At 51.0% G+C, this 27,760-nt stretch overlaps 2 protein-coding genes across 2 annotated transcripts in view; both read left to right on the forward strand.

Moving 5' to 3' along the window:
- TENM4 (teneurin transmembrane protein 4) overlaps nt 1-22,399 on the forward strand; it is a 593,869-nt gene extending 571,470 nt beyond the window's left edge. Inside the window, 5 exon segments of the mRNA XM_048217331.2 lie at nt 1,989-2,224; nt 5,705-6,001; nt 7,647-9,261; nt 14,394-14,536; nt 16,893-22,399. Coding sequence (XP_048073288.2) covers nt 1,989-2,224; nt 5,705-6,001; nt 7,647-9,261; nt 14,394-14,536; nt 16,893-17,651 — 3,050 coding nt within the window. The 3' untranslated portion in view covers nt 17,652-22,399.
- A 2,181-nt stretch (nt 22,400-24,580) lies between these two features.
- The window catches only part of NARS2 (asparaginyl-tRNA synthetase 2, mitochondrial), a 160,887-nt gene continuing 157,707 nt past the window's right edge, over nt 24,581-27,760 (forward strand). Inside the window, exon 1 of the mRNA XM_044390859.3 lies at nt 24,581-24,657. Within this exon, the coding sequence (XP_044246794.1) occupies nt 24,637-24,657 (21 nt within the window). The 5' untranslated portion in view covers nt 24,581-24,636. The remainder of the gene's footprint in view (nt 24,658-27,760) is intronic.

A 27,760-nucleotide genomic window follows, 5' to 3' on the forward strand; every position in this document is an offset into this window, starting at 1 on the left:
GTTCACTATGACAGATCTATGCAACGGGGTGATGGAGATAGAGGAGAGAGGACAAGAGGTATACATGACAGTGACAAGAGGTATACAGTACAGTGCCAGGCACATAAAACTAGAAATAGCTGGGGCGCCTGGGTAGCGCAGTTGTTAAGCGTCTGCCTTCAGCTCAGGGCGTGATCCCAGCATTGTGGGATCGAACCCCACATCAGGCTCCTCTACTGGGAGCCTGCTTCTTCCTCTCCCACTCCCCCTGCTTGTGTTCCCTCTCTCACTGGCTGTCTCTCTCTGTCAAATAAATAAATAAAATCTTAAAAAAAAAAAAAACCTAGAAATAGCTAACGTTTATGTAATACTCAGTACATGCCCAGTACTACTGTCAGCTCTTCATATTCATTATCCCGCTTAATCCGTAAGAGCACGGTTATTATCCCCAAGGTCCAGATGAAGAACCAGAGGCATGCAAGGTTAAGGAATTTGCCAGAGAGAATGGCAGAGCTGGGACTTGAACCCTGATAGCCCAGCTCCAAAGGCTGTGCTCTCCATCTCTGGGCAGTTGTCGTTTGCACAGCGGGCCCTTAGGTGTTTGAGAATGCCTTCATTACCAGAGTGGTAAGCCCTGCACCCCCCAGCTGCAGGACCACTAGTGAGGCCCGTAAAGAGGCTAAGGAAAGAGGAGGCATTCGTTCTGACCAAGGAACTGGGGAAGCTTCTGGGAAGAGATGACAATTAAGCAGAGCCTTGAAGGGAGGACTTGGGCTGGTGTCTATTAAAGAGGGGCGGGTGCAGACAGAAGCACCAGCTGAGGACGGACAAGAGGCAGAAGACTGCAGCACAGACTCAGAGATGTTTCCATATCTAGAAAAGAACTGTGTGCATTTTCCAGCTGAAATTTACTCTTCTCCAGAAGTTTCTTTTTAGCTAAAGATCCTAATTTAAATGTTTTAATCAGGTTTAAAATTTCAAAATCAGGTTTATTTTAAAATCATTGGTATATCTATGTGTGTGTGTGTGTGTGTGTGTGTGTATGACAGTGACTTAAAACACACATATGTTTAGCATTTTGCCAGTGATTTTGGTATTGGAGTTATTTCTCACCTTGTTATAAAGAATATTGTTACCCTGGTGTATATTAAGAACCTTAAAAATGTTCAGTCCTTTGTTCTAGTAACTTAACCCAAAATGAAGACAATGATTTATCCAAAAAGTATATTTTTTATGAGGCGTAATTCACATACTATAAAACTCACCCTTTTAGAAAAATGAAAAACATACAATTCACCCTTTTAAAGTATACATTTCAGGGGGTTTTAGCATATTTACAAAGTTGTACAACTATTAATGCTGTCTAATTCTGGAAATGTTTTATCACTCCCAAAAAGAAAGCATTAGTGGTCCCTCCCCATTCTACCTTTCCCTCACTAATCTACTTTCTGTCTCTATGAATTGGGCTATTCTGGACATTTCATAGAATGGACTCATTGATACATCATGTGGTCTTTTGTGTCTGACTTCTTCCACTTAGCATAATGTTTACAGTATGTTTATTTGCAGTGTTAACTTTGTAATTTTGAAAAACTGGGAACAATATCTCCTTGAAAGTTGGTTAGGTAAATTATGGTGTTTCCATATAATGGAATACTAGGCAGTCTTTAAGAGAAACATTTATGAAAAATATTCAACAGTATAATACCACGATCACTGAAAAACCATAAGCAATTACTTCGAGGTATCAGTATATTCAGAAATATCCTAAAGTCTAGGAATATACAAAATATTGACAATGGCTTTCTTTGGGTATTGAGATCATGGATGATCTCCCTCCATTTTCCTCGTTTTCTTCAATGATAGTGTTCTGTTTGCATAGTCAGAAAAATAAACCCATTTAAAAACATGGCTGCCCCTGATGTGCACACCCCCCCCCCCCCCCCCGCCTCCGCACCCAGCCCCATCTCGGCCCTTCTGAGCAGAGCCGGTCCTCTCCTCTCCCTCAGACCAGGTCCGGAACAGCTACTACATCGGGGCGGACGGCTCCCTGCGGCTGCTGCTGGCCAACGGCATGGAGGTGGCGCTGCAGACCGAGCCCCACCTGCTGGCCGGCACCGTCAACCCCACCGTGGGCAAGAGGAACGTCACACTGCCCATCGACAACGGCCTGAACCTGGTGGAGTGGCGGCAGCGCAAGGAGCAGGCCCGGGGCCAGGTCACGGTGTTCGGGCGCCGGCTGCGGGTGAGCAAGCCCCGGGCAGGTCCAGCGGTCACGTGGGGCCTCAGCCTCTGGAGGTGGCTGGGGAGGGGCAGGGGCTGGGGGGGCGGTGCTGGGCTTGAGAATGAAAGAACGAGGACCAATCTGCAGAACCGGGTTCCGTTCTTGACACTGGCCCTAGGGGAGAAAGTTTCCTGGGCCCTTTGCAAAAGGGGGAAAGTCAAGTAGGTACCCCCTCCACCCTGTAATAAGTCTTGAATATCTTTTCAGTTGGTACTTGTGGAAAGATTAACTACGGACTTCGGTGTTCGGCCTGGGTTGGGTTTCCAGCTTCTGTTATACCTGATGGAATCTGAGCAAATCCATAACGTCCTTTCATTCCTCCAAAGCCTGTTTCATTCTCCAAAGAAATGGAAGGTTAAAATCCATTTCACAAGTTGCTACGAGATGAGAAATAGTATACGATGTGCCTCATATGGAGCCTAGCACACAGTAGTGGTCAGTCATACCTACCCCTGTTGTTCCTGCCGTTCTCACCACTGTTTTGGTCATTACTATCTCATATGGAGCTATCTGGAACCTAAGCCACATCCTGCGACTCCTCCCCGCCCCCCGCCAAGGGGTTGGCCTGTGGGGTCTGGCGGTTCAGAGTGCTTCTCAGTATGTGGACGCCGTGAACCAGCCCTTTCTCTGCCTCACACCCCACGTTTCTGTAGAGTGTTACCTCTGGCCCGGGCCAGGCCCCATTGCCCAGCTTCTTTTCCCTCCAGCTTCAGAATGGAAGGTGAGGGGGAGCGTGACAGCGAAGAAACTAGCCCTGGCTTTCAGCACAGCTCCTTGCAGACGCCTGGTGCTCTGCAGACACTTGTGGGGCTGAAGGGAACCACAGAAGTGAGCTAGATGTTCCCGCCTCCTAAAACCCACACAACATCCTCCTGCAGCTCAGCGGGGCTGTCTCGACGTAGCCAGTATCACACAACGAGAACCCAGAAAGCCGGGCTTCCTCTGTTTCCTCCACGGCCAAGAACTCCAGCAAAAATCGAACGTGGGAAAGAGCCTTCCACGAGTTCCCTGAGGAAGGCCTCGCTGTGTGTGCTCTCGGAGGCCTGCCACCCTCTGCAGCCCCATGGAGCCCCCTGTCTGAATTCTCCAGGATCCCCTCCGGCACATCTGAGGCAATGTGCTGAACGGAAAGTTTGACCTGGGTCTGATTTCCTGCCTGGGCCTGGTGCGTAGCCCCAAGCAGCTCCTCCGAGTCTCCCCCTACTCCGTGGAAACAAGACACTAGATTCCAAGTACTGAGCCCGGTGCTGGTAGACCCCAGGTGCTCAGTAAACGGCGGCTTTTAGTGCTATTAGGATTTCCCCTCTGCGGTGTGAACTGGACCAGAAGTTTCCCAGGCTTTAACTGGTCCCTCTCCCAGCCTGAGATTAATGGTGTGCCAGTCGGGTGGCCCCATCTCCGTGTCCTCCCAAAATAAATGGCCACCCACAGTGGCGGCATGTGGAATTAGAATGTTAGCCGGGTGCGCCTCCCCATAATGGAGCTCATTTTTTATACAACTGGGAACTTTTTTAATAAAGAAAGATGTAAAATAATCTCATTGCCGCCACTGCCGAGCACAGGAAGCATTAGGCAGTTCCCCAGTGAGCTGCTTAATTCAATTTTATTAATTTTGCCACAGAGGTTTAGCTCCCCTTCACTAGGGGTCCTCCAGGGGAGGAGGGGGGCAGCTGGCTGGGTGGCACCTCCTCCGGGGGAGTCGCAAGGGACTTTGCAAAAGAGGCTTTGAAAGGCCCCCGTCATTGCTGGTGGTGCGGACCCTGCACTTTCCTTTGCCCTCCCGGCAAAGAACACAAGCTTCAGTCTCCAGCGCCTCCGATTTTTCATGGGAATTGTCTGCCACACTGTTTTTGCTCTGCAGTTGTGTCTGATTACCCCTGGGAAGGCAACCTTATTATAACCAGGCCATTCACAGCAAAACTTGTCTCAGTATCATTATAAATCCTTATTTTCAAGGTTTGCGAATTTGTTTGGAGAAAAGGGGAAACACACATGTCTCTACTTTCTCTGAGAATGACCGTGATATTTGCTGCCTTAATGGAAATAATTGCAATCATTAATTCAGGACCTTCTATGCACCCAGAACTCCACTAGGCAATTGACTAAGGCTTCCTCAGTCCTCACAATAGCTCGGTTGTTTCACAGAGGAAGAAACTGAGACTCAGGGTACAGTGCCTGCCCAAGGTCACACAACAAAGCGATGGGTCACAGCATTGAGGCTGGAATCCTGGCCTTAATTTCTAGACCTGAGCCCTTTTCACCACCCAGAGCCCTACAGGGCCTCCCATTACCATGGCGCACGTGTGTGCTTTTGTGTCATGTGACCTACATTGTCTGCTTTCCTCTTGTGTTTTCCTTACTACTTGTCAGACTTAACCAGTGACTAATGGAGAGTCACAAAATGTGCCCAAATGCCCTGTCGGGCCAGGCACCAACTAGAGGGGACCAGCATTTTAGCTTCGGAGTGCCTGGAAGTATTTCAGGGGCAACCAGTGCCTATAGGGTGGATCCCGATATGGAAGGGGACCTCTGAAGTGTATTTCTTTATTAAACTGTGAAAAACCCTGACTTACTGCTACCCTTGTGGGAGCCCTATATTCCTGACTCTGAAAGGAAATTGAATTGCGTGCTGACCTAGCAACCCAGGTAGAGATCCTACAAAGGGGATCCTCATCCTAGAGGCAGGAGCAAAATGTCCCAAAAGTAGGACTGTGTCTGTCCCCAGGCAGCCCACCGCCCTAGAAGCTGTCCTAGACTCAAACACCCATTGCCTCCAGGGGCCTCGAGGAAGAAGTAGACACCTTGGGAGCTGACCAAGGTGACCAGGAGGCCCTGACTACGGTGGCAGAGGGCAGGAGCAACCTCAGAGGGGATGGGAAGTCCAAGGCCCCTAAAAGGACAGACACACTCAGAGGACCCCTGAGCATTTGTCAGCATGTTGCCAGAGTGAGAGTCACATCCAGATGCGGTCACTTACAAGCCGGGAGATCTGGAGCATGTCTCGTCATGTCCCTGAGCTTTGGTCTCCTCAGTGCCAAACACTAGCACATTCATTGCTTGGCACATGAGAAATGGGGTCACGCATGAATTTGCTGGACCCACCTGGCCTCTCCCTTTTTAGGAGAGAGTCAAGAAGGATCTGCCTTTTTGTCCTCATGAGAAGACTCCCATTGGGAAATGATGTGGATTGTCTTCAGGACTAGCCGCTATTGGCTCAGCACCTGCATTGTCTTTACTCTCGCAATAGCTGTATGTAATTGGCATTATTATTCCCATTTTACAGATGAAGAAGCATCACAGAGCTGACAGGTGACAGAACTAGGACCCAAACCCTGTCTGTTCACACCCATGACCTGTGCTGCCGCCTCTACTCAGGACCTTCTTACACCAGAGTTTCCCGTGTCCAGATTAACTCTCTCTTTCCTCCTGCCCCTTCTCCAGGTTCACAACCGGAACCTCCTGTCCCTGGACTTTGACCGTGTGACCCGCACCGAGAAGATCTATGATGACCACCGCAAGTTCACCCTCCGAATCCTGTATGACCAGGCAGGGCGGCCCAGCCTCTGGTCACCCAGCAGCAGGCTGAACGGCGTCAACGTGACATACTCCCCCGGGGGCCATATCGCCGGTGTCCAGAGAGGCATCATGTCAGAGAGGATGGAATACGACCAGGCGGGTCGCATCACATCCAGGATCTTCGCCGACGGGAAGACGTGGAGCTACACATACTTAGAGAAGGCAGGTGTCCGTCTCCCCACCACTGGCCTTACCATACAGAAGGCCCGCCATTGTGGCTCAACTCATGGCCAGGCCCAGCCTGCTGACTTCAGTGGGATGGATTAGACCCATGTGGTCTCCAAAAGGAAATGTGCAGAAAAATCTGCAGCAGAGGATCAGGGAGCCCAGCAGGCATCTGGGTGGAGTGGAGAGATGCTGCAGCAGGTGGGAGTTTGGGGGCAGAAGAATGTGAAAGCCCCACGTGACAGATGAGAGCTAGGAAGAGGCCCTACGCTAATTGGTCTCCCAGAGCAGGACTCAGTGTGCAGACCCAGGCACGGGTCTTCTGCCAGATCTGGGGCACACACCGTGCGATCTGGCCACAGAGAACAGGGCAGAAGCCTAGCAGTGAGTCCCTAAGCAGGAGGTGAATGGTGGGCCTAACTTTAATAAACCCCTTCTGCTTCAGGTCAGGCTTTATTGCATCCCAGCCGCTAGGAGTCAGAAAAGCCCTGAGAGCAAAAGTCGGTCCCAAACAGGAGAAAATGGTAGCTTTGCTGCCGAGAAACCTCCAGGTCTGTTACTGACGGACTTATTCCCAAAAGAGAGCCTGCACCTCCAGCCCAGCCCCCATTCTGGTGCTCACAGCTTTACTCTGTTTCCTGCTCATGGTCCCCTGGGCTGTGCTTGGTCTGTGCCCAGTCTTCCCCACCCTGTGCTGGGTGAGCACCTCCAAGAGCCGTGTTCTGTGGTGGTGCTAAGAGAGACCTTGGAGGTCATCCGACGTACTGAAAAACCCAACCCAGAGGGGGAAAGATCTTTCCCGGGGCCACACAATAAGCCCACGGTTAGGAATCAGGTTTCCCCGTTCCCATCACAGCCTGCCCCACCCCAGTGTGGGCATATGACCTGTTCCTGCATAAACAGCCATGCAAAGCCTTAAATGCCCTTCTCAGATGCGGTCTCTATCCCGCGGCGTCAACAGAAGTTCTTCAGCAGGCAGGAGATGCTGTCAGGCTATGTTTCAGGAAAATCATTCTTGCTTGGGTAGGAAAATGGACCTGAGACGGAAGCTGAAGCAATGCACCCAGGAGGGCGGCTGCTGCCATACCCTTCGTCAGTGCTCCCGACCTTTCTCACACACCAGCACCCACTAAAATCACTTTCGAACCTCACAAAGGGGCGCATGGACAAGGCTGCCCACTGTAGGAAGACAAATGCCTGAGTGCCAGGGCCAAGGGCTGAGAGAAATCCCTTTTTTTTTTTAAGATTTTGTTTATTTGTCTGAGAGAGAGAGAGAGCACGTGAGCGGGGAGGGGCAGAGGAGAAGGAAGAAAGAATGTGACGCAGACTCCACACTGAGCACAGAGCTCAACATGGGGCTCAGTCCTACAACCCCAAGATCGCGACCTGAGCCAAAACCAAGAGTCAGACGCCCAAACGACTGAGCCACCCAGGCGCCCCAGGAAGTCCTCACCTTGGCACATTCGTATCCCCACTGCAGTATCCTATGGCACATTGGTTAGAAAGCTGCGGCTTGGGCAGAACTTAGGAGAACCACCAGTTTCCTTGGCCTTTTATTCCTCTCCTCTAAGTCTTAGGCACACAGACTTACCCTTCCTCCCCACACCCCTCCCCTCACGACTTTGTTCTGCTCTCCCTCCAGTCCATGGTGCTGCTCCTCCACAGCCAGAGGCAGTATATCTTTGAGTTCGACAAGAACGACCGCCTCTCCTCCGTGACGATGCCCAACGTGGCCCGGCAGACCCTAGAGACCATCCGGTCCGTGGGCTACTACAGGAACATCTACCAGCCCCCTGAGGGCAATGCGTCGGTCATCCAGGACTTCACCGAGGACGGGCACCTCCTCCACACCTCCTACCTGGGCACCGGCCGCAGGGTCATCTACAAGTATGGCAAACTGTCAAAGCTCGCCGAGATGCTGTATGACACCACCAAGGTGAGCTTCACCTATGACGAGACAGCAGGCATGCTGAAGACCATCAACCTGCAGAACGAGGGCTTCACCTGCACCATCCGCTACCGCCAAATCGGGCCCCTGATCGACCGCCAGATCTTCCGCTTCACCGAGGAAGGCATGGTCAATGCTCGTTTTGACTATAACTATGACAACAGTTTCCGGGTGACCAGCATGCAGGCTGTGATCAATGAGACCCCGCTGCCCATCGATCTTTATCGCTATGATGACGTGTCAGGCAAGACAGAGCAGTTCGGGAAGTTCGGCGTCATCTACTATGACATTAACCAGATCATCACTACGGCGGTCATGACCCACACCAAACACTTTGACGCGTACGGCCGGATGAAGGAAGTGCAATATGAGATTTTCCGCTCCCTCATGTACTGGATGACCGTCCAGTACGATAACATGGGGCGAGTAGTGAAGAAGGAGTTGAAGGTGGGACCCTATGCTAATACCACCCGCTACTCCTATGAGTATGATGCTGACGGCCAGCTCCAGACGGTCTCCATCAATGACAAGCCACTCTGGCGATACAGCTATGACCTCAATGGGAACCTGCACTTACTGAGCCCAGGGAACAGTGCGCGGCTTACCCCGCTAAGGTATGACCTCCGTGACCGCATCACCAGGCTGGGTGACGTGCAGTACAAGATGGACGAGGATGGCTTCCTGAGGCAGCGGGGCGGGGATGTCTTCGAGTACAATTCCGCCGGCCTGCTCATCAAGGCATACAACCGGGCCGGCGGCTGGAGCGTCAGGTACCACTACGACGGCCTGGGGCGGCGCGTGTCCAGCAAGAGCAGCCACAGCCACCATCTGCAGTTCTTCTATGCAGACCTGACCAACCCCACCAAGGTCACCCACCTTTACAACCACTCCAGCTCTGAGATCACATCCCTCTACTACGATCTGCAAGGGCACCTCTTTGCCATGGAGCTGAGCAGCGGCGATGAGTTTTACATAGCCTGTGACAACATCGGGACCCCTCTTGCTGTCTTCAGTGGAACAGGCTTGATGATCAAGCAGATTCTGTACACGGCCTACGGGGAGATCTACATGGACACCAACCCCAACTTCCAGATCATCATCGGCTACCATGGAGGCCTCTACGATCCACTCACCAAGCTCATCCACATGGGCCGGCGGGACTATGACGTGCTGGCTGGGCGCTGGACCAGCCCAGACCACGAGCTGTGGAAGCATCTGACTAGCAGCAACATCATGCCTTTTAATCTCTACATGTTTAAAAACAACAACCCCATCAGCAACTCTCAGGACATCAAGTGCTTCATGACAGGTGAGGACTGGGGCTCATTCAGAGGACAGGGACCACCGCTGCTCTGGTCATCTGACGAGATAGTCTTCCTTGCGAAAGCTGGGATGGGGTGACAAGAAACATTGGCTTTCTCTTACAACAGCGTTTTCCAAAATATTTTTTAAGAAACATTACTTTAGAGAAATAGCCTAGGTAAACTGGTACTGACGTCAAATTAATTCAACAGGGCAGCCACCATTTTTAAGTTTTCATAAGACACTGCAGCTTATGAAAGGTTCTGAGAAGTCCTGTAGTAAAGAGGACTGTTTGATACATTTACCCACAATTTCTCAAACATTTGAGCATGAAACCCCTTTACCTGTTTTTTAAACATTTGAACATGAAATCCCTTTACCCACTTGAGCATGAAGCCCCTTTTTTCACCATGAAACGCTAATATTTCACTGGATACACCCTAAGAATATAGTTTGGGAGTTTCTGACCCAGAGATGGGGCTGGCTAGGAGTCCCCAATAAGGTGGGTGATGGCATAGCTAAAGAAAAAAAATCAGTTTTCTTATTTGGGACGATGTAGTACACAGTCACAAAACTTACTTAACTTCCCTGGATTCCAGTTTCCTGATGTGTAAATTAAAGTTAGAACACCTGGGGCGCCTGGGTAGCGCAGTCGTTAAGGCGTCTGCCTTCGGCTCAGGGCGTGATCCTGGCGATCCGGGATCGAGTCCCACATCAGGCTCCTCCGCTGGGAGCCTGCCTCTTCCTCTCCCACTCCCCCTGCTGTGTTCCCTCTCTCGCTGGCTGTCTCTCTGTCACATAAATAAATAAAATCTTTAAAAAAAAAAAAAAAAAAAAAAATAAAGTTAGAACACCTGCACTGACACTGGTGAATTAAATATGCACATTGTAAATCTTTGAGCAACCACTAAAGAATAAAACAGAGACATAGCTAATTAGTCAATAGTGGAAATAAAGTGAAGACTAAAAAAATATTCAAACCGAAGAGGGGAGGAAGAGGGGATAAAAAGAGAAAGATGGTTGCGAGGGCAAAACGACATACATTTAATAACCTGCCTAGCACAGTACCTGACTCATGGTGATTACCTTCTTCCTCCCGGATTTAAAAAGTGGGCTTTGTTTTCTACTCCTGTGAAACCACCTGAAATATAAGTGTCCCCACTGGTCACACATGCCAGAAATGCCTGCAGCGGCCACAGTCCAGCCAGCAAGTAGCCACTCGCAGGCCAGCCACAGAAGACCTCAGGGGTCAGAGCAGCTGCAGGGATTCAGGTCTGGATAAAGCCAGCACTTTTTATAAAAGAGACTTTTTTGTTGGCACAGACTGGGCACATGTCCTTCTGTTTTTCCTGTGATCCCAGCTATACCCACACCCTATTTCAAGGCAGATTCATTTTCATTCAACAAACGCCTCCTCCTTGCAGCCACTGTTGTAGGAACTGGGGATAGGAAGATGGCTGCTGCCCTCCAGGAGCACACACTGCGGGGGAGCAGACAGCTGCCGTCCAGTGTGAGGGGCCCAGGGTGAAGGTTTGCACCGATGGCCATTGAAACACAGGAGGCATAGCTGTCTCTGCCCAGGGAGCAGATGATGCATGGGGCCCTCTTCATCAGCTAATGGGGAGAAAGGCAATCCAAGGAGGGGCCCGCATATACAAAAGTCTAGAGAGGGCAACAGGGACAGCTCACGTGAGTGCCTGTTAGAGATGTGGCTTCCTGGCCCCCCGAACTTGGCAGCCCAGTCTGGACCCTGTTTCTGTTGACACCGATTGGTGGATTTTCTTTCAGCAAGAACCCCAGGGGGTCATGTTGAGAGCAGGAGCCCCCAGTGAGGTGGAAGAGGGAACATGGTGGTGGGCACGTGCCGTGGTGAACACACTTGGGACCTGTGGGAAACAGGACTGTCCCAACACAGTCTCTCTATGCTCAACTTGCTGGCAGCCCTAGAAAACTTTACAGATTTAGAGCACATTGCAATACTTCTGTCTGCATCCTCCTGTCTCATCCTCCAGTGAGTGTCTCGTGAGGTATCTTGGCAGGTTAATTTAGCTAGGAAAAAAAGTGATGCAGAAAAACATTTTGCTACTAAAAACCAGGACACCGCCAGTTCTCACTAAGCCTGTTGGCTTCCACGTGAGCTACATGCAAACTCACTCACATCCAGCAGTAACACCAATAAAAAAGAGCATCTTTTTTCCAAAACTTTCTTCAAAGGTCCTGAGATATCCTCCAATGGGTTAGGCTTAGGTCACATGACAGCGCCTGAACCACACACTGTGGCTGCAGAGAGAAAACGCGCTGACTGGCTTAGCCTAGGTCGCGTGCTCCATTGCTGCACCCTTAGGTGGAGTCAGTGTCCCTCCAGCTACACGCATACCCCAAAAGGAAAGAGCGGGGAGGCAGAATGGGATGCTGGGAAGGCAACCACAAAATGTCCACTGCAAATACATCATACACACTACCACACTAACCCTGCCGTGCAGCCTGTGAGATGGGATCACTGAGCCCACTGTCAGAGGAGAGTGAAGGTCAGAGCTCTAAAGTAACTGCCCCGCTGAGAAGTGACAAGGCTCCAAAATCCTCATTCTGGGAATGGAATCCACTCCCGTATTATGCACACGTAAAAGGGATTCATCGATGTCCCGGGTGGCCACGCCTGAGGTCTGGGGCCGATGGGTAAAGAGGAGCTTTTTAACTTGAGGGAAATGTCTAGCTCTGGTGTCAGGAAAAGGAAGGTAAGATTCCCAGCTCTTCAGAAAAGCACTGTAGAAAAACCAGTGAAGAAATCAATTTTCAGCATTTTTCCTGAAGGCATCATGAGAAATGTTCCTACCTTCCATCAGTTATAATTAAGGCCCAGCCCTCTTTTCAGCCCCCTGGTTTCCTGGGGATTTGTGGTATTCCTGATAGAAGTTTTCCTTTCCAACTACAAATTCAGATGCAAGTTCTCGCCCTCAGGCAAAAATGACTTTGGAGGGGATTTCCCCCCCCTGTTCTGTTTGTTTTAATTTCCTGAAAAACCATCTGCCATGATTCATAGAATCAGAGATTCTCAAAAACTCAGTGAGGAAAGGGACTTTGGAAGAAAACTAGTCTGAGAGCCTCATGTCATAAATGAGGAAATGGGGATCCAGGGACACGGAGGCCTGGGTTTGAAGGGACACAGAAAACCTTCTATGAGACAGGAACTGAGCTGGACACTTCAGAATATAATATAGGAAACCCAGTCCTTCCTGTAACAGAACAGTTCCCGTTCTATGATGGCTGCCCAAAGTGGTAACACTATTAGTGTTCTTCTCCATGGCTTGGTGAAAACCGTTTCTACCACCAGTTTGCAGATCCGGAAATGGAATTTCAGAGAGGTTAAGGCAACTGTCTACGTTCACACAGTCTGCAAGCTGGGGAACCTGAATTTCGACCTGGGTTTTGTCTTGCCTCACCATGCTCTTTCCCTTCCATGATCTTTCTAGAAGTAGAACCTGGGTTTCTAAGCTGCCCTTCCTACCTTCCCTCCACCCCAGTACCTCCAGATTTCACACCCAACAGAGGGGCTCTGGGGCATGCAAAAACACAAACAAACAAAAAACAAAGGCAATCACGAGGTTCTCGAGTGGGAAGACAGCATGGGATGCAGGGGTGGCAGGGACACAGTTGTCACGCTCCAAAGGACACGCCCATCCCTGGGATGGCCTCAGTGGGTGCTAGGGGAAGACACTTTCACCAATGCCTGGACCCTAAGCAGGGCCTCCCTAACCAAGGACGTGTCTCCTTTGAAAGAAGCCAAAAGCAGTCCTGGATGCCCGTAGCCCGGAATTGCCAGCTTTGACGCTCAGCTCCACATCCCTCCTTCCCCAGACTTCGGATTCTGAGTCTCTGCTATACTCTAGCATCTTCAGCTGCCCCCTTCTCAAGGAAGGCTGAGCCACACTGGGACACGGGCTGTCTCCTCTAGGTCCCCAGTCAACTCCCACCTGTCATCCCAGGCTCTTCCTCCTCCAGCCAGTTTTTCCTTCTGGTTCTCTCTCTGCCTTGCTGAGCTGCTCTCCAGTTACCTCAACACTCCCTGCTCTCCCCTCCCCTCTCTATGCTTTGCCTTGTATGATGGTCTTTGCCTGAAGCACCCCCTTCATCTCTGCTAAAGCCTGACAAAGGTACACAGCTTTCAATGTCTGCCTTAAAGGCCACCTTCTCCATGAAGACTTAGCAGCCTGTCCAACTGGAAGATTTCTGCCCTCCTCTCATCTTTTCTTCTTGTGTCAAAGTTTTGCATTCCCATGTCTCATCCCCCTTTCGGGGTCCTGAGTGTGCAAGGTGAGGATCAGTGTAACACGCTCCTGGGCGCATTCAGCAGCAGTGGGCCAGGTAGCAGATGGCACGGCATCCATCCTCTTTCTTTTCCTTATGTCTGGGCTTCCCTGACTCTGTTCCTCAAGGAGCCGAAGGCTCATGGCAAAATCCTCCCTGCCCCTCTGCCTAATATTTTATAATTAGTAACCCCCCAGGAATGTTCTAACATCAATGAAACCAGTGCTTATGGGGCTAGATCCTCAAGCCCAATATTAAAGATTGGAAAATGAAGGCACCGGGGAGTTAAGTGACTTCCTTTGCATCAATTCCCAGAAGAAATGAAAGGTATGATCAGCGTGGGGGAAACACTGTGAGTTTTGGTATAGGCCATCTCATGGCTCAGGAGAGGAGGGAGGGCTTGTTTCTTAAGTGAATTTTCTGTTTGAAAGTATTCATCTACATCTTCCGTTTGGGTGTGGCTGTCCTCTGCAAGTGTGTCCTACAAATGCCAGGAGAGGACGCGGAGCGGTCTTCCTCCATCCACAGCTGCCCCCCGGGTGGGAGACCAAGGCTCCAGGAGGCGGAGTGACAGAATGGGGGATCTGGAAACATAGGCTCTACTGGATACACGCTCTCTTGGATACATACCCAGGAGCGGGGCACCAGGTCCCGAGAGTACATACGGCTTTTACAGAACAGTTTTGCAAGGTGCTTGTAGCAGCTGCTTGTCCCACCTGCAACACTCCACCCCCTCACCCCCACTGCAGCCCAACTCTAGGCTAATTTATTGGGATATGTCACCTCTGAGGGCCACTTACTCCATGAGGACGTGCCTGCTTCTCTCCCACCCAGATGTGAACAGTTGGCTCCTCACCTTTGGATTCCAGCTACACAACGTGATTCCTGGCTACCCCAAGCCAGACATGGATGCCATGGAACCATCCTACGAGCTCATCCACACGCAGATGAAAACTCAGGAGTGGGACAACAGCAAGGTAATTGGCACACAGCTGCTCACCGTTGGGCCCTTCAGACATGACAGGAGTGGGTCCTGCAAAGCTTTCCCGGAAAGCATGGGCCCGTGATGGAAACTGCCAGAAGCTGCTCAGCCCGTATGTAGGGACCCTGCCGCTGGTAAGCCACCGTGGTGGGCCCAGCTGCAATAGCACACAGACCCTGACAAGCCCTATTCAGTTTTCTGTATTACGCTGAGTTTGGAAATCTACAAAAACAATGAGCCTTTGTCACTGCCCAGAGCAAAAGTGCAAGGAGGAAAGGTGTGTTCTAAATACAAATGTATTTTCTGAGCACCTCAGTGCACCTGAACTTGCCTGAGGTATGCTACACCAGTTAACTCACAAATATCCCCTGGTATTACTGTTCACGCTGTACAGATTTCATGCCCGAGGCTTTCCAGGGCCACACAGCAAGGGAAGGGGTAGAGCTGGGATTCGAACCTAGATCTGTCTGTAGCCATTCAAACTAATATGACTTTCTCATGTTCCCAGTCCGGGGGAAAGCAAGGTTGTTAGATGGCATACCCCTGGCAGCCAGAAACCTCAGGCATCCATATATCTTACTCCAACCCGATTCCATCCATCCTCAGCTGAGCTGCCTCCTTCCTCTAGACTCTGGAGAAGGTGACTCTGTGCCTCTTGGCTCTGGACGCAGCCTGTATTCTCCTCTTTCAAAGCACTCGCCACACTTTGCTTGAGTTCCTGTTTTCTTCCTGTGTCTCCGCTAGACTGTGAGCCCCAGGAAGGCAAATACTGGGTCTTATGTGGCGCCCAGTATACTGCCCGGCACCAAAACTTGTGTGGAATGAACAAATGCTTGGAAGAAGTAAACACCCTGTGAGCATTTTTCCCCATTTTACAGATGAAGAGACCAGAGCTCAGAGAGACCTGCTCAAGGTCACTCAGCAGGCAAGGCAATGAGAACCCAGTGTGTCTGACCACAGAGCCCGTTCCCTTTCCACTGTTCTCTGCTGCCATAGCCCTGCCCCTCTGCCCGGCTCCAATCCCCCACGGTCCCCCCAGGCCAGCATCGCTGTGCCCGGGGCTGATTCCAGCAGCTCAGCTCCTCCCAGCTTCCCTTCTCCCCTGCGCAGAAACCCGGTCTCTGACGGCCTGTTTGCCAACCTCGCCTGTCAATGAATTATTGATTTCTGCCCTTGGCAAGCATCGGAGATCTTTGTTGTTGAGCACTCCAGCTTTTGTGAAACTCTAGGAAATAATTGTTCACAGACAGGGTTCTATTAATTATAAAGAGGACTTAATTTCAGTGAGAAGCCGATGGGCCTGTTTCTAAAGCCATTTCCCTGAGTTGCCGATAAGGCCCTGGAGTCCGCCCGAACATGGCTTTGCCAGGCTCCCTAAGCCATGGGAGGGACTGGTACCTGGTATGACACAGAGACAGGGCCCAATCTGTCCCCCAAAGCAGCCAAGAGCAGGAGCATCTCAGGAGCCCCCAGGAAGTACTGTGGGGGCAGAGGCCCTCCTTGAAAATCATTCCTAACACAATGGAGAACAGTAAAGCAGGGCAAGAGGGTTTATATAAATCACCATTTTGCATCTTCCTAAGCCTTTTTGTCAAGAGCCCGTTTCTTGCCATTGCTGTATCTTACGTACATCAGCCCCTTAGCCTCCAAATTCCAACTCAAGCACAAGTCTCTCCTTGAACCTCATTCCTTCACCTGCAGGCTGAGATGTTCTGAGCCTTGTTTGCTGCTCCCTAATCTAGAGCCCTTGAAACTGAACCTCTAGAATCAGACAGACCTGAGTTCAAGTGTCGGCTTGAATACTTCCTAGCATTACGACTGTGGCCCGTTACGACTTCTTAGAGATTAGTTTCCTTAGATGTAAGACCAGTAATAGAACAGTACCTACTATATAAAGTTATTGTGAAGATCAAATGAGTTACTGAATGTGACTTCTTTAGCTCAAAGACCAAGACATGTTACCCATAGGCATTACTACTACTTCACTTAGACCACCAGTTATCACGCTTAACTACAGTCTTCAGTTGTCACAGCTGTCTCTCCCCACTAAATGATGGGTTCCTCAAGGGCAGGGATGTTGCCTGATTCATTGTCGTCTCTCCAGTGCCCAGAAAAGGACCTGGCACAGAGATGTTCCCTGAACAGTTTCTTAATGGAAGGATGGGTGACTGGATGGCTGAAGGATGGTGGAATGTTCTAGTAGTCAGCGGTAGAGCTAGATGCTACTGGTTAATAAATATGTATAGATTGGACTCAGTAATGTAAGCTGACTCTTCAGGCTGTTAGGGAGAGGTTTCCCCCTTTGTCTCATTCTCTCTCTCTCCCTCCCTCTCTCTTTCCTCCCCCATCAGTCTATCCTCGGGGTACAGTGTGAAGTGCAGAAGCAGCTCAAGGCCTTCGTCACCCTAGAACGTTTCGACCAGCTCTATGGCTCCACCATCACCAGCTGCCAACAGGCCCCAGAGACAAAGAAGTTTGCATCCAGTGGCTCAGTCTTCGGCAAAGGGGTCAAGTTTGCCTTGAAGGATGGCCGAGTGACCACAGACATCATCAGTGTGGCCAACGAGGATGGGCGGAGGGTCGCTGCCATCCTGAACAGTGCCCACTACCTGGAGAACCTGCACTTCACCATTGACGGGGTGGATACCCACTACTTCGTGAAACCAGGGCCTTCGGAAGGCGACCTGGCCATCCTGGGCCTCAGTGGGGGGCGGCGAACCCTGGAGAACGGGGTCAACGTCACCGTGTCCCAGATCAACACCATGCTGAATGGCAGGACTAGACGCTACACAGACATCCAGCTCCAGTACGGGGCGCTGTGCCTGAGCACTCGCTACGGGACGACGCTGGACGAGGAGAAGGCGCGGGTGCTGGAGCTGGCGCGGCAGAGAGCCGTGCGCCAGGCGTGGGCCCGCGAGCAGCAGCGACTGCGGGAAGGGGAGGAAGGCCTGCGGGCCTGGACAGAGGGGGAGAAGCAGCAGGCGCTGAACACAGGGCGGGTTCAAGGCTACGACGGCTTCTTCGTGATCTCCGTGGAGCAGTACCCAGAACTGTCAGACAGCGCCAACAACATCCACTTCATGAGACAGAGCGAGATGGGCCGGAGGTGACAGAGAGGACCACGGCCTGCACTTCTTGCCAAAGACAGCTACTCCTTCGTGGCCACACACCTGACTGTGTTGTACTTTAAAAAAAAAAAAAAAAAGAAAGAAAGAAAGAAAAAAAAAGAAAAAAAAATCCTTTTTTAACAAGTGCAGAAAACAGACAAAAAAAAGATACTGGTTGCATTGTAACTCATGCAACATCCTTTTTTTTAAGAAAAGAAAAACACAAATTTGGCCTTCACACATTTTTTGCAAAGAACAGAAGGTATTTTTTTTTCTGTAGTGTGATCACAATGAAAACTTTATTGTCTTTTGTTCCCTTTTTCCTTGAGGATTTTTCCCTGTTGTCGGGGTACATTTCTCCTCTCTGAGACATATCTCCTGAGGTGTGTCCTTGTCTGTCCCTAGGTACCCGGTGTGATGTGAGACACAGTGTCTGTGCTAATTTGTCTCATGTGCAACCCTTTCTTCCGTGGGGGTCGAGCAGGAGTGAGGGGTGCAGAGAGTCACGAGCTAGTACCAAACTTCCGAGGGGGCCTGGAAGGAGGGTCTGCAGGACCTGAGGATTTTTGGCTCAGCTCCCACAGACAAGTGGTGGCTTTTTACTCACCATGTTCTGTGCCTCTGGAGGACCACAGATGTCTTCATCTTGCTCTGGGGGATTTTGTGATATCATTCAGCACCTTTTCAAGCTGCCCCCAACTCCTGTCCAAGCTTTCTATTTTGATGCTAAATGGAACCCCCAACCCTTTTTGCAAATCCTGTGTAGTTGTTGGTGCCAGCCCCGTGCTGGGGTGGAGAAAGCGTCCCCCAGGTCCCTTCCCCCAGTCTGGTGACGTCACATCCTGGGGCTAACAGCCTCCTCCCTAAGAGGTAGGGGCACCCAGGATGTCTGTGGTTGGTCGGTCTTCCCATGATGTTCCTTATTATTCATCTCTTCCTCTCTCCCAAAGTCAGATGTGAGAACCAGCACTGCCCAGCAAGCCTGCCACGTGGCCACAAGGTCTTGGGAGGGGCGGGCCACCCGTGGCAAAAGGATGGCAGTGGCGGCCAAGGTACCAGCCTGCCTTCCTGGGTGAAACTTGCTTCCGTGACTTTGGGTATCTTCCCTCCACTGCTCAGCTCCACCACTGAGAAACAGGAGTGTGGAGAGAGGTGCTTGGTGGCCTTTGATTCTGGAAAGAGACTTAAGAAAAAGTCAGCCAAAGAGAGGAAGGCATAAGTCAAGCGTCTTCTAACCAGCTCCTGAAGGCTTCTCTGCCTCGCACACATGGGCCAGTAACACAGCTGGGATGCGACAGCTTAGGCGTTCAGGAAATGCCTTCTGTGAAGTTCTCCTACAGCAGCTTCCCCTCTAGAGGAGTCTGTCCAGGGTTTTAAAGAGAGACTGAGGAGAAAGCAGGAAAGAGCGAATTTGGCGTGGCCTGGCAGTGTCATCCAACCCCGCCTCCCCTGCTGCCCCCGGATTGGGGCCAGTTCCCGAGACGACGCCCAGAGATCAGGGAGGCCAGGCTACAGTCGTCCCTGGGAAGACCGAGGCCTGAGGTCATTGGGAGGAGGCATCCGCCCCCTGCGGATGGGCACAGCCCACTTCCGGACGGCATGCCCAGGGAGAGGCAGCAGCCAACCCGCCAGGGTGGCAGCGAGGGGAGGGGAGATAGCCGCAGGCGCTAGGCGCCCCGTGCTCCTGGTTCATCTGCCTGATGACGATCATCCTTACCGCTCACAGGAGGTTCTGGGAGACCGGGAGGGGAAGCCAAACGCTTCCTTTGAGCTGGGCTTCTTAGAAAATGGGACTTTTATGGGTTACATGTACATTAAGTGTGGAAAATGAATTCTGAGTCTGAGCTATCCCCCATGGAAACCTTGTTGGACTGATAAGCTCATGGCACCTTGATAGCCTTACTCACAGAGTCTTCAGAATATTACCCGAGTTAATGAAACCAAGAAGGTCTTGACTGCGTGAGAAGCAGAGCAGCGTGTCGCCTGGTTTCTGCCCGGCGGAGGGAAGCATCCACAGCTTCTCGCAAGAGGAGGTTTCGCCTTACGTCATCCCACCGGGACTAGAGGATATGTTTCGCTAAGTGCTCTTCCTGTTTCCAAAAAAAAAGCCACACTGCTGCACCAGTGCACCTTGGCCTGTTTGTCCGCCGGGTCCAGAGCTCTGCTGAGTCAGATGCAGTGCTCCTGGGGCCCCCCGTGCATGGTCCCTGGGAGCTGGTGGTGGGCTCCCATCCGGCGCAATCGTCCTTGGATGGGATGGACAGCAGTTTGGCCTGAAGAACACGTTTGTTTGTTTTTTTTTTAATCCAAAATGGACTTAAGCCTCTCAAAGCATACTCTTGATATAAGGAGCCCTTGGGTGAAGCTCTCCTGCCCAGTAGCCTAGCTGGTCAGTTCTATCTTGGCTGCCTGACACTAGTCAAGATCTGCTGGGGACATCTACTTGGAGGTCAGAGACAACGCGAGAGCCAAGGGAATGAATCATCTGCCTACACCTTCCCAGCCCTCTGAGCCTCCCCCACCATCCCCCACCAAAGTAACAGTATGGACTTGTAAAGATCAAAAACACAGAGAATTACTGCGTGTTCCTTTCATTTCAACAAATAATGTTTTACATTTACTGGGCTACACACCACCCAGGAGGCCCAGCGTCTGTGCGGGGACAAGCTGGGGCATTCCCAAACTTTAGAGAAAAGATGTCAGGTGTGGGCTAGGCAGCATTAAGCGCCGCCATTTCACATGGGTACTTCTGCTCCTGGAGATGGTGCTTCTGGCCTTGGCCTTTCTGAGTCGGCTTCCATTCGGGCCAGCAGGTGACACAGTGCCTCCCTTCTCAGTCTGGCCTTCTGCTGAGACCAGCAGTCCCAATCACAGCAAAAGTGAGTCTGAAGGCATAAGCCAGAGGTCCCTGTGCCCACTGAGTGGTCTCCAAGTGTCAAATCCCATTGCCCTTTTGGCACTAAGCAACCTACACATGTCCATTTCTTGGAGCAACCAGCCTTCCCTCACTGGCCCAGGTTCATGATCCTGCAGGATGTCAGCTTCTGTGCCCTAGAAAAGGGTTTATTTTGGAAGAGTTCCTTGCCTTCTTCCCTGCCTTCCATAGCTCCCATCAGCCCCTGACCCTCAGCCCCTCTGCCATCATTTTAAACAGGACTTTAATGATTCCCCAATGTGGTTTTTTATAGGATGAGATTTCCTTTTTCTTATCCCCCCACCGACAGACCACATTGGAGGGCAGAGCTACCATGAGGGGAGGATGGGGAAGAAACTCTGGTAAATTCCAGCTCTGTCAGCCCCTGATGCTTGTTTCTCAGAATTGCTGGCTGAGAATTAACCCAAGGAACAGCCCAGTGCCTGATGTCTACCTGGTGATGGAGAATTTGAAACAATCCCTAGGAAACTGACCAGAGGTTGAGAATGGTTTAAATCATCAGGATGGGGTGGGGCAGAAACAGAAGGGGACGGCGAGGCAAGGAAGAGGATTAACCCTGGGCAGTGTTTTGTAGACACATAACAAGGAATCACATTCGCTTTAAAAAAAAATTATAAAGGACCTTTTCAGCTGTGACCTTCAAGCACCAGCTTTATAGGTGGCAGGTTCCCTTATGCAAAGACAGGGCTTTTGATGTGAAATCTTAGAAGGCAGTTTCACATCTGCAGCCTCGTGGTTGCAGTTGCCACGTGGTGAGGGCAGGGATGCCGAGCTTGGTGCCCAGGAGGAAGGAGCTCGCCAGGACTCTGCGGGATCCCGGGCTTTGGGGTTTGATCTCCTGGTGCTCAAAGTCAGATCTCTTCTCCATTCCTCATAGCAGCTGCTAAGCCCCGGCTCTGGCTTCTGGTCCTGAGCTGGGGCCCACCTCCTGAGAGGTCCCAGAAAGAACCCAGTCTCTTCTTTCTGTTGGGATCCTTGTTAGGACACAAAGCCTTCCATTTAAGGCTCATAATTCCCAGCTAGGTTTATACACTTGTCTACATTTTATTGGAAGGGAGGGGATTCAAAGAAAGAACTCTGTCGTTCAAGGCCCTTTCATTTAACCTTCAAAAAACAGCAAACTCATTTTAAAGACTCATTGCTCAGGTGATAGAAACTTTATCCTTTCTAACCTTTACATTCTCCAAAACCAGCCCTGTGTACTTGACCGCCCCAGACAGCGGCGAGCTCTTCGGTTTCATCATGAATGTGGAAGATCAGAGTGGGGGGAGGCCTGGGTGGGGCTCATGTTGGGTTTCTTACCCCCTCTGGAATGCCAAAGGCATGACACCGGGTGACTTCTTGGTCCCCAAGAACGTGTGATTGATTCTGAGGGCACATTGCCAACGGAGAACCAACCCTCAGGCAGGCTCAGCTGTCCCGGCAGAAGCTGGGTCACGGATGTGTGGTGGTGCCCAGCAGCCCCGGATTCACCCAACACCAGAGTCCCACTTTTCTAAACCTGCCTGTTCTTGAACACTTCTGAACCCGCAGCTTTGGCAAAAGGACTCTCCCAAGCTGCCTTTGGACGACCAACACTGGAGACTCTGGCCTTACCATGTGGAAACAGTTTTCCTGAAGTCTGGAACTAATTTTGAGAAGTTTTTTTCTCAACACTTTTGTGTTTCTAACACTGTATTCTTGACTGTGTAAATACCGACAAGGCTGTAAATGCAGATGTAGATACCTTCTAGAAAAAAAAAAAAGGCATAAAAACAAAACCAGAAGTGATCCCGTGTAGCCTTCGTTGACAAATAAAAGAATATTTTGTGTTTAAGGTGTCGGGTGGCCTCTGTTTGGAGAGTAAGGACGGCCTGAGCCAGTGCTCTTGAGTTTGCACTTCTCTGGACGCTGCTGTTCTCAGGATGACTGGCAAGACTCGGGTCCAAGGCCCCAGAGGCCCTCCTAAGGCGTCTAGGTGACAGCTGCCTGGAGAGGCATTTCCAGAGGCCACAAAGAGCCTGAATGTCAAGTCACCCCTGACATCAGCTGTGTCCCCACTGCTCCCCCAGGCCACGCCCTCCCCCAGCTGACATCCTCACTGGCCTCAGGGCCAGGCTCCAAGGGGCAGGACAGCCCAACACTGCCCTGAACATAGAGCCACTGGGTACAGAGTTGTGCCCTAGGCCACTGGTTGTACTTCTGAAAATAAATGAACGCATAGTCATCATGCAAATTATTATAACCACATAATACAACTTGGAAGAAAGGACAAAAATTTTTTTAACATTTTTTTTCCTTTCCTTTGTGTTTTCTTTTTTTTTTTTTTTAAGATTTTATTTATTTATGTGACAGAGAGACAGCCAGTGAGAGAGGGAACCCAAGCAGGGGGAGTGGGAGAGGAAGAAGCAGCCCCCTAGCGGAGGAGCCCGATGTGGGACTCGATCCCCAAACGCCGGGATCACGCCCTGAGCCGAAGGCAGACGCTTAACACCTGCGCTACCCAGGCACCCCTCCTTTGTGTTTTCTTAATGTAGCTTTAACAATAACTAAGGTAGTTATAATCACAGCATACAGGTAATTTTTCACCTTGTTTTTCCCACTTAACCTCACATTTAACGTCTCAGCTCTAGAAGTCAGGAATGACAGCTGGTCACTTCAGAAAGTACATTTGCTAAGCCCAGCTTCCCCGTGCGAATAGCAAACCTTATGAAAATTCAAGTCATTGGGCAGAAGCGTAAGAGCAGAAGGCCTCCCTGCCCTCCTGTTAGCCTCAGCACGGGCCCACCACCAGGGAACCTGTGCCCTCCCAGGACTGCTGCCCAGGCCATCATCCTGCTGTGGGGCCAGGAGTCATCTACGGTGGTAGGAAAAAACCCTACTCCTCTTTTGGAGTTGGGCCAAACTGGGTGCAGAACTTGGCTCCAGCACTTACTATGAGATCTCAGCAAGTCTTTCAGCGCCTCTAAGCCTTGGTCTTCCACCTCTACTGAGGGTATGACGGTGCATACCCCTCAGAGGACAGGGTACACAATGCCGCACGATACTCCAAGCACAACGGGCTTTCTCCCAGGTGAGTTTTCTTACTCCATGCGCCCCTCCCCAGCCCACCACACCCACCTTCCTTCCAAAGTCTGGCACTCTTGCCCCTACACAAGTGTTTCTCAACCTTTAGCCAGCGTCAGACTCACCTGAAGGGCTTATCGAAAAAGACTGCTGGGTCCTTCCCCCCAGGGAATTTCTGAATCAGGGAGTCTGGGATGGGGCTCATTAATCTGTAGTTCTAACATGTTCCCAGGGGACACTGATAGCCCTTCCTGCTTTGAGAACCTGTGCTGACTACACTATGGGTATCTTGTGGACCCAGTAAGCTACTTAGCAGGGCACTCGGATGCTCGGAGTCCGTGAAACCTACCGCGGCAGCCAGACGGTAGAGCTGGTGGGTCAGGCCCTCTTCTGCCCACTGCCCCCCCTCCACCACCCCGGCTTCTTCTGTCAGCTGCATGGGAACACATTCCCCGCCCCCCACCAGAGGTACCCACCGACTTTCACACCTAAGGACCTTTCACTGCTTCTTCAAGCCCAGCCGAAATGTGCTCCTGAAGCCCTCTGGCTGCTCATTCCCCTCTCCGAAGGCACACACTGAGCACCTGCCGCGTTCCAGGCACTTCTCTAGACTGGATTATCCTTCCGTGTGAGCCCCCAAGCCCCACCAAGGCTGTGTCTATCTAATGCTCTGCGTGTCCCCAGTGTCCAGAGCAGGTGCTGGGCCATGGGTCACCCCCGGTTCAGCTCTCCCTTTGCCTTAAGGGTTCACTCTCCCTATTATATTTGAGAAAGAGTGGGGATCATCTCCTGTCCCCTTCTAAAAGGGGACTACCTCCCCTCCAAACTGGGCGTTGCTCCTCCCTCCACTGCCTGCCAGGCAAACTGGCCGCAGCTGCCTTTTTTGCAGAGAGCAGAGTGAGTCTTCTCCCAGCGCCCCGCCCCCGCTCTCTGTAACCCCGCCCCCAAGGGTCTGCGCTAGCTTCCCTCTTTCACGATCCCGGGAAGCCATAGAGAAAGCCACAATCTATGAGGAAAAAGACTTTAAAAGTGAGTAGTACTAGGGGTGCCTGGGTGGCTCAATTGGTTAAGCGTCTGATTCTTGATTTTGGCTCAGGTCACGATCTCAGAGTCATGAACTCAGGGGTTGAGGGATTGAACTCCCCCTCGGGCCTGCTTAAGATTCTTTTTTCCTCTTCCTCTGCCCTTCCCCCTCTCTTAAAAAAAAGTGAGTACTACTATGCTTTGTCCCATATCCAGGGGAGAAGTGTCTAAGGGTTGAACCTCTTACAAAGGCTTCCCACTTGGTGTCATTCCGCCCTGACCTTGTTCCCATTCCTCGCTGGCATCCCTCTGGGTGTCTCTCCCTCCAAATCCATACTGGAGATTCTCTGCACGCCTTGGGAAGCTCCATCCCTACCGGAGAGCCCAGCCCTGCCCCCATCAGGCAGTCCAGTATTTTATTTCTCAAGTCTGGAATAACCCCTGAGTAGGCTCCAACCACCACACCCAGGCCAGTCCCCTTTCAACATATCAACAGCAGTAGGAGTTGCACATACACTCTTTATCCTTCAAGATTTATCCAAAGCGTATTTGCAGAGACACACCTTGCAAAGATAGATATCAGTTCGTAGGGCTGTAGAATTTTAAGCGCTTTGGGAAGAATAGAAGCATTTTCCTACCTGCAAGCCCACTCCTGCCCGGTGGACATCAGTACATGACATCGTATGCAGAGCAGATGGGCCTTCACTTTGTCATCCCCTCCCTCACCTTCAAAGCATGCCCAATGCACACTCCCAGGACTAAATGCTTAGGGTAAAAATCCCTTCCCCAGTCTGTGAGATGGGAACAGAGGACATGGAGTCATTCTTTCAGATATAGATATTATATCACTGGGTGGGTGGGAAGATAACGGATGACTAAATGAATGAATGCCATAGCCACGCCTTTGAGGAGGCCTACAAGAGCAATTGCAATTAATCAGCAAATGTTTAATGAGCACTTCATGTATGTTAGACACTACCCCAAGCAGCCTTAAAGGGATCTTAGATGTAAAACAGGACCCTTTGCTTAAAAATATTACTGCCCAATCAGGAGGTCTAGAAAGATTCAGAAAACAGAGCATGTGCTCTCTGTCACTACTCCAGAAGCCTCAGCATCCAGACTTGCTAGAACTCAGAATTCTGGCAAAGGAGCAGAAACCTTCCAGGTTTCCAGAGGCCCAGTCTCTGGAACAAAGAGGTTCACCAAAAGCTTGAGTTTCGTCTGAGGGACAGGGAGGGATTGCAGAGGCGTGGCAAGGCAGCCAGGGGGTCGAAGCACTACCGTGTGTAGGGCTATTGGGAGCACTACCCTATCCATAGCCAAGTGTCAGGTCCAGACCCTGAGGGCAGGGGTCTGGGTCTAGGCAGGTCGGCTGGGCAGGCAAGCGAGGCAAGGCCTCAGACCTGGCAGGTGGGCTCGGCAGGTGCCCTAGTATCCAAACTTCACTAATAGACGTTTGGTTTTAGGAGGAACTAAGGTCTGGAGACTTAAGCTCATCCTCTTCCAATAGCCATGATTCTGTGATAGCGGGGCCGGCTCCTCCTCCCAGCTCCTGCCTGTCTAAGGCTCCTAATGTGCTCCTTGCCTCATTAGCCTGTGATTTCCACTAGAAACTCAGAGACGCCAGCTATCTTGAGAGGACGGAGGGGACTGAGCCAAGTGCTAAGAAAGTGGTTCCAACAAAAACCACTTTCCACAGTGCCGAAGAAGGGGAGCTCAGGGTAGGCTGGGTGGGGGAGGGAAGGGATCTGAGTAAATTTCCTGGAAGAGGTGTGTTTGGTGAGAAAGGATTAGGAGGGATTAGAAGACATTCCTGGTGGGAGGAAGGGGTGCTGTTCACGTGAGCTGAGGGGAGCTTGGGCCTCCAAGCCCTACTCCTGTGAACCCAATCCACATGAGCTTAAAGCCAAAAGGATCTGACCCAGCACGTCTCAACTTTTTTCACAGAGCAAAATGCACAATGGTTGATGGGTACATGCAGGATCCACTCCCATGGGTGTATCCAGATTTGGTAAAACAAAGGTGTAGGTTCTGTGCCAACCCCAGCAAGCAAGAATTTTTCCCCCACTCAAAAAGCATATCAGAATGCAAATGAGGGAGAGTGATCATATTACAGGGATAATTTTGGATGCACTCTAATTTATAGCAAAAGGCATTATTTTGCAAAGCTGTGCTTCATTATTCATAATAACTTACTTCTGACACATGGTGTCACTCCTCATAGTAACATGAAGTTACATACCTCCTTTTCCTTCTTTTCTATCTTGGGTGGAGGAGTTCCCCATAAACAGCTCCTAAACAAAGATTTATCTGAAAGTAAGTTATTAGGAAGGTGCCGGGAAAAACAAGTAGACGAATGAAGATGAGGGGGAAGAAAAGGCTATCAGGGGTGTGAGAGCAAGCAAAGTCCAGGAGAGTAACTTCGGCTCAGTCCAGTGGGAGACTTGTGGAAACCAGCTAAGTCACGCCTGGGAGCTGTCCCCAGCGGGGCCAAGGGCAGGAATATTGACACCTCTGCACCTGTCAGTCATGCGTTAAGGGCTGCCCCTGGGGATGTCATTTCGTGTCACTTCTGGCTCTCCATGCCCTCGTGCACTCGGCAAATGGGGCTCCAGCCGCCTGAGGACAGCCTGCCTACAAAGAGTCGCAGGTGTTCGCTTTTGGGAATGAAAGCACACAGCGTTCATTCATTTCAATCTGAGGAGGTTAGTGGAGTCTCAAAGCACCTGCTGTGGTCTCATTTCCTGCCTTATAGTGGGCACCTAGTAAATGCTGCTTGACTGTTGGCTAGTGACAGATGCATCCAAGAGAACAGGACACAGTAATCACCTGCATTAAGCAGACAGAGGACAGGACCCCACCTGTTGTGCTTACCACTGCATCCCTGGCACCTGGCAGAGGACACATTCATATGCATTTGTCGGATAAATGATGAATGAATCTTCGCGCCCCCCCCCCCACTAAGTTTCTCTAAGTTCTAAGTTTCTCTAGGGTCTCCCTAGTTCTCTCATTCATTGCTTGCTTGACTATGGGGCACTCAGGGTGAGCTCCCTGGGATCTCACCACATGGTGACCCTCCCCAATGGACAAGCACCTGCCAACTGTTTGG

This window comes from Ursus arctos, unplaced genomic scaffold (genome assembly GCF_023065955.2).
Source record: "Ursus arctos isolate Adak ecotype North America unplaced genomic scaffold, UrsArc2.0 scaffold_22, whole genome shotgun sequence".
NCBI classification, from domain to species: domain Eukaryota; kingdom Metazoa; phylum Chordata; class Mammalia; order Carnivora; family Ursidae; genus Ursus; species Ursus arctos.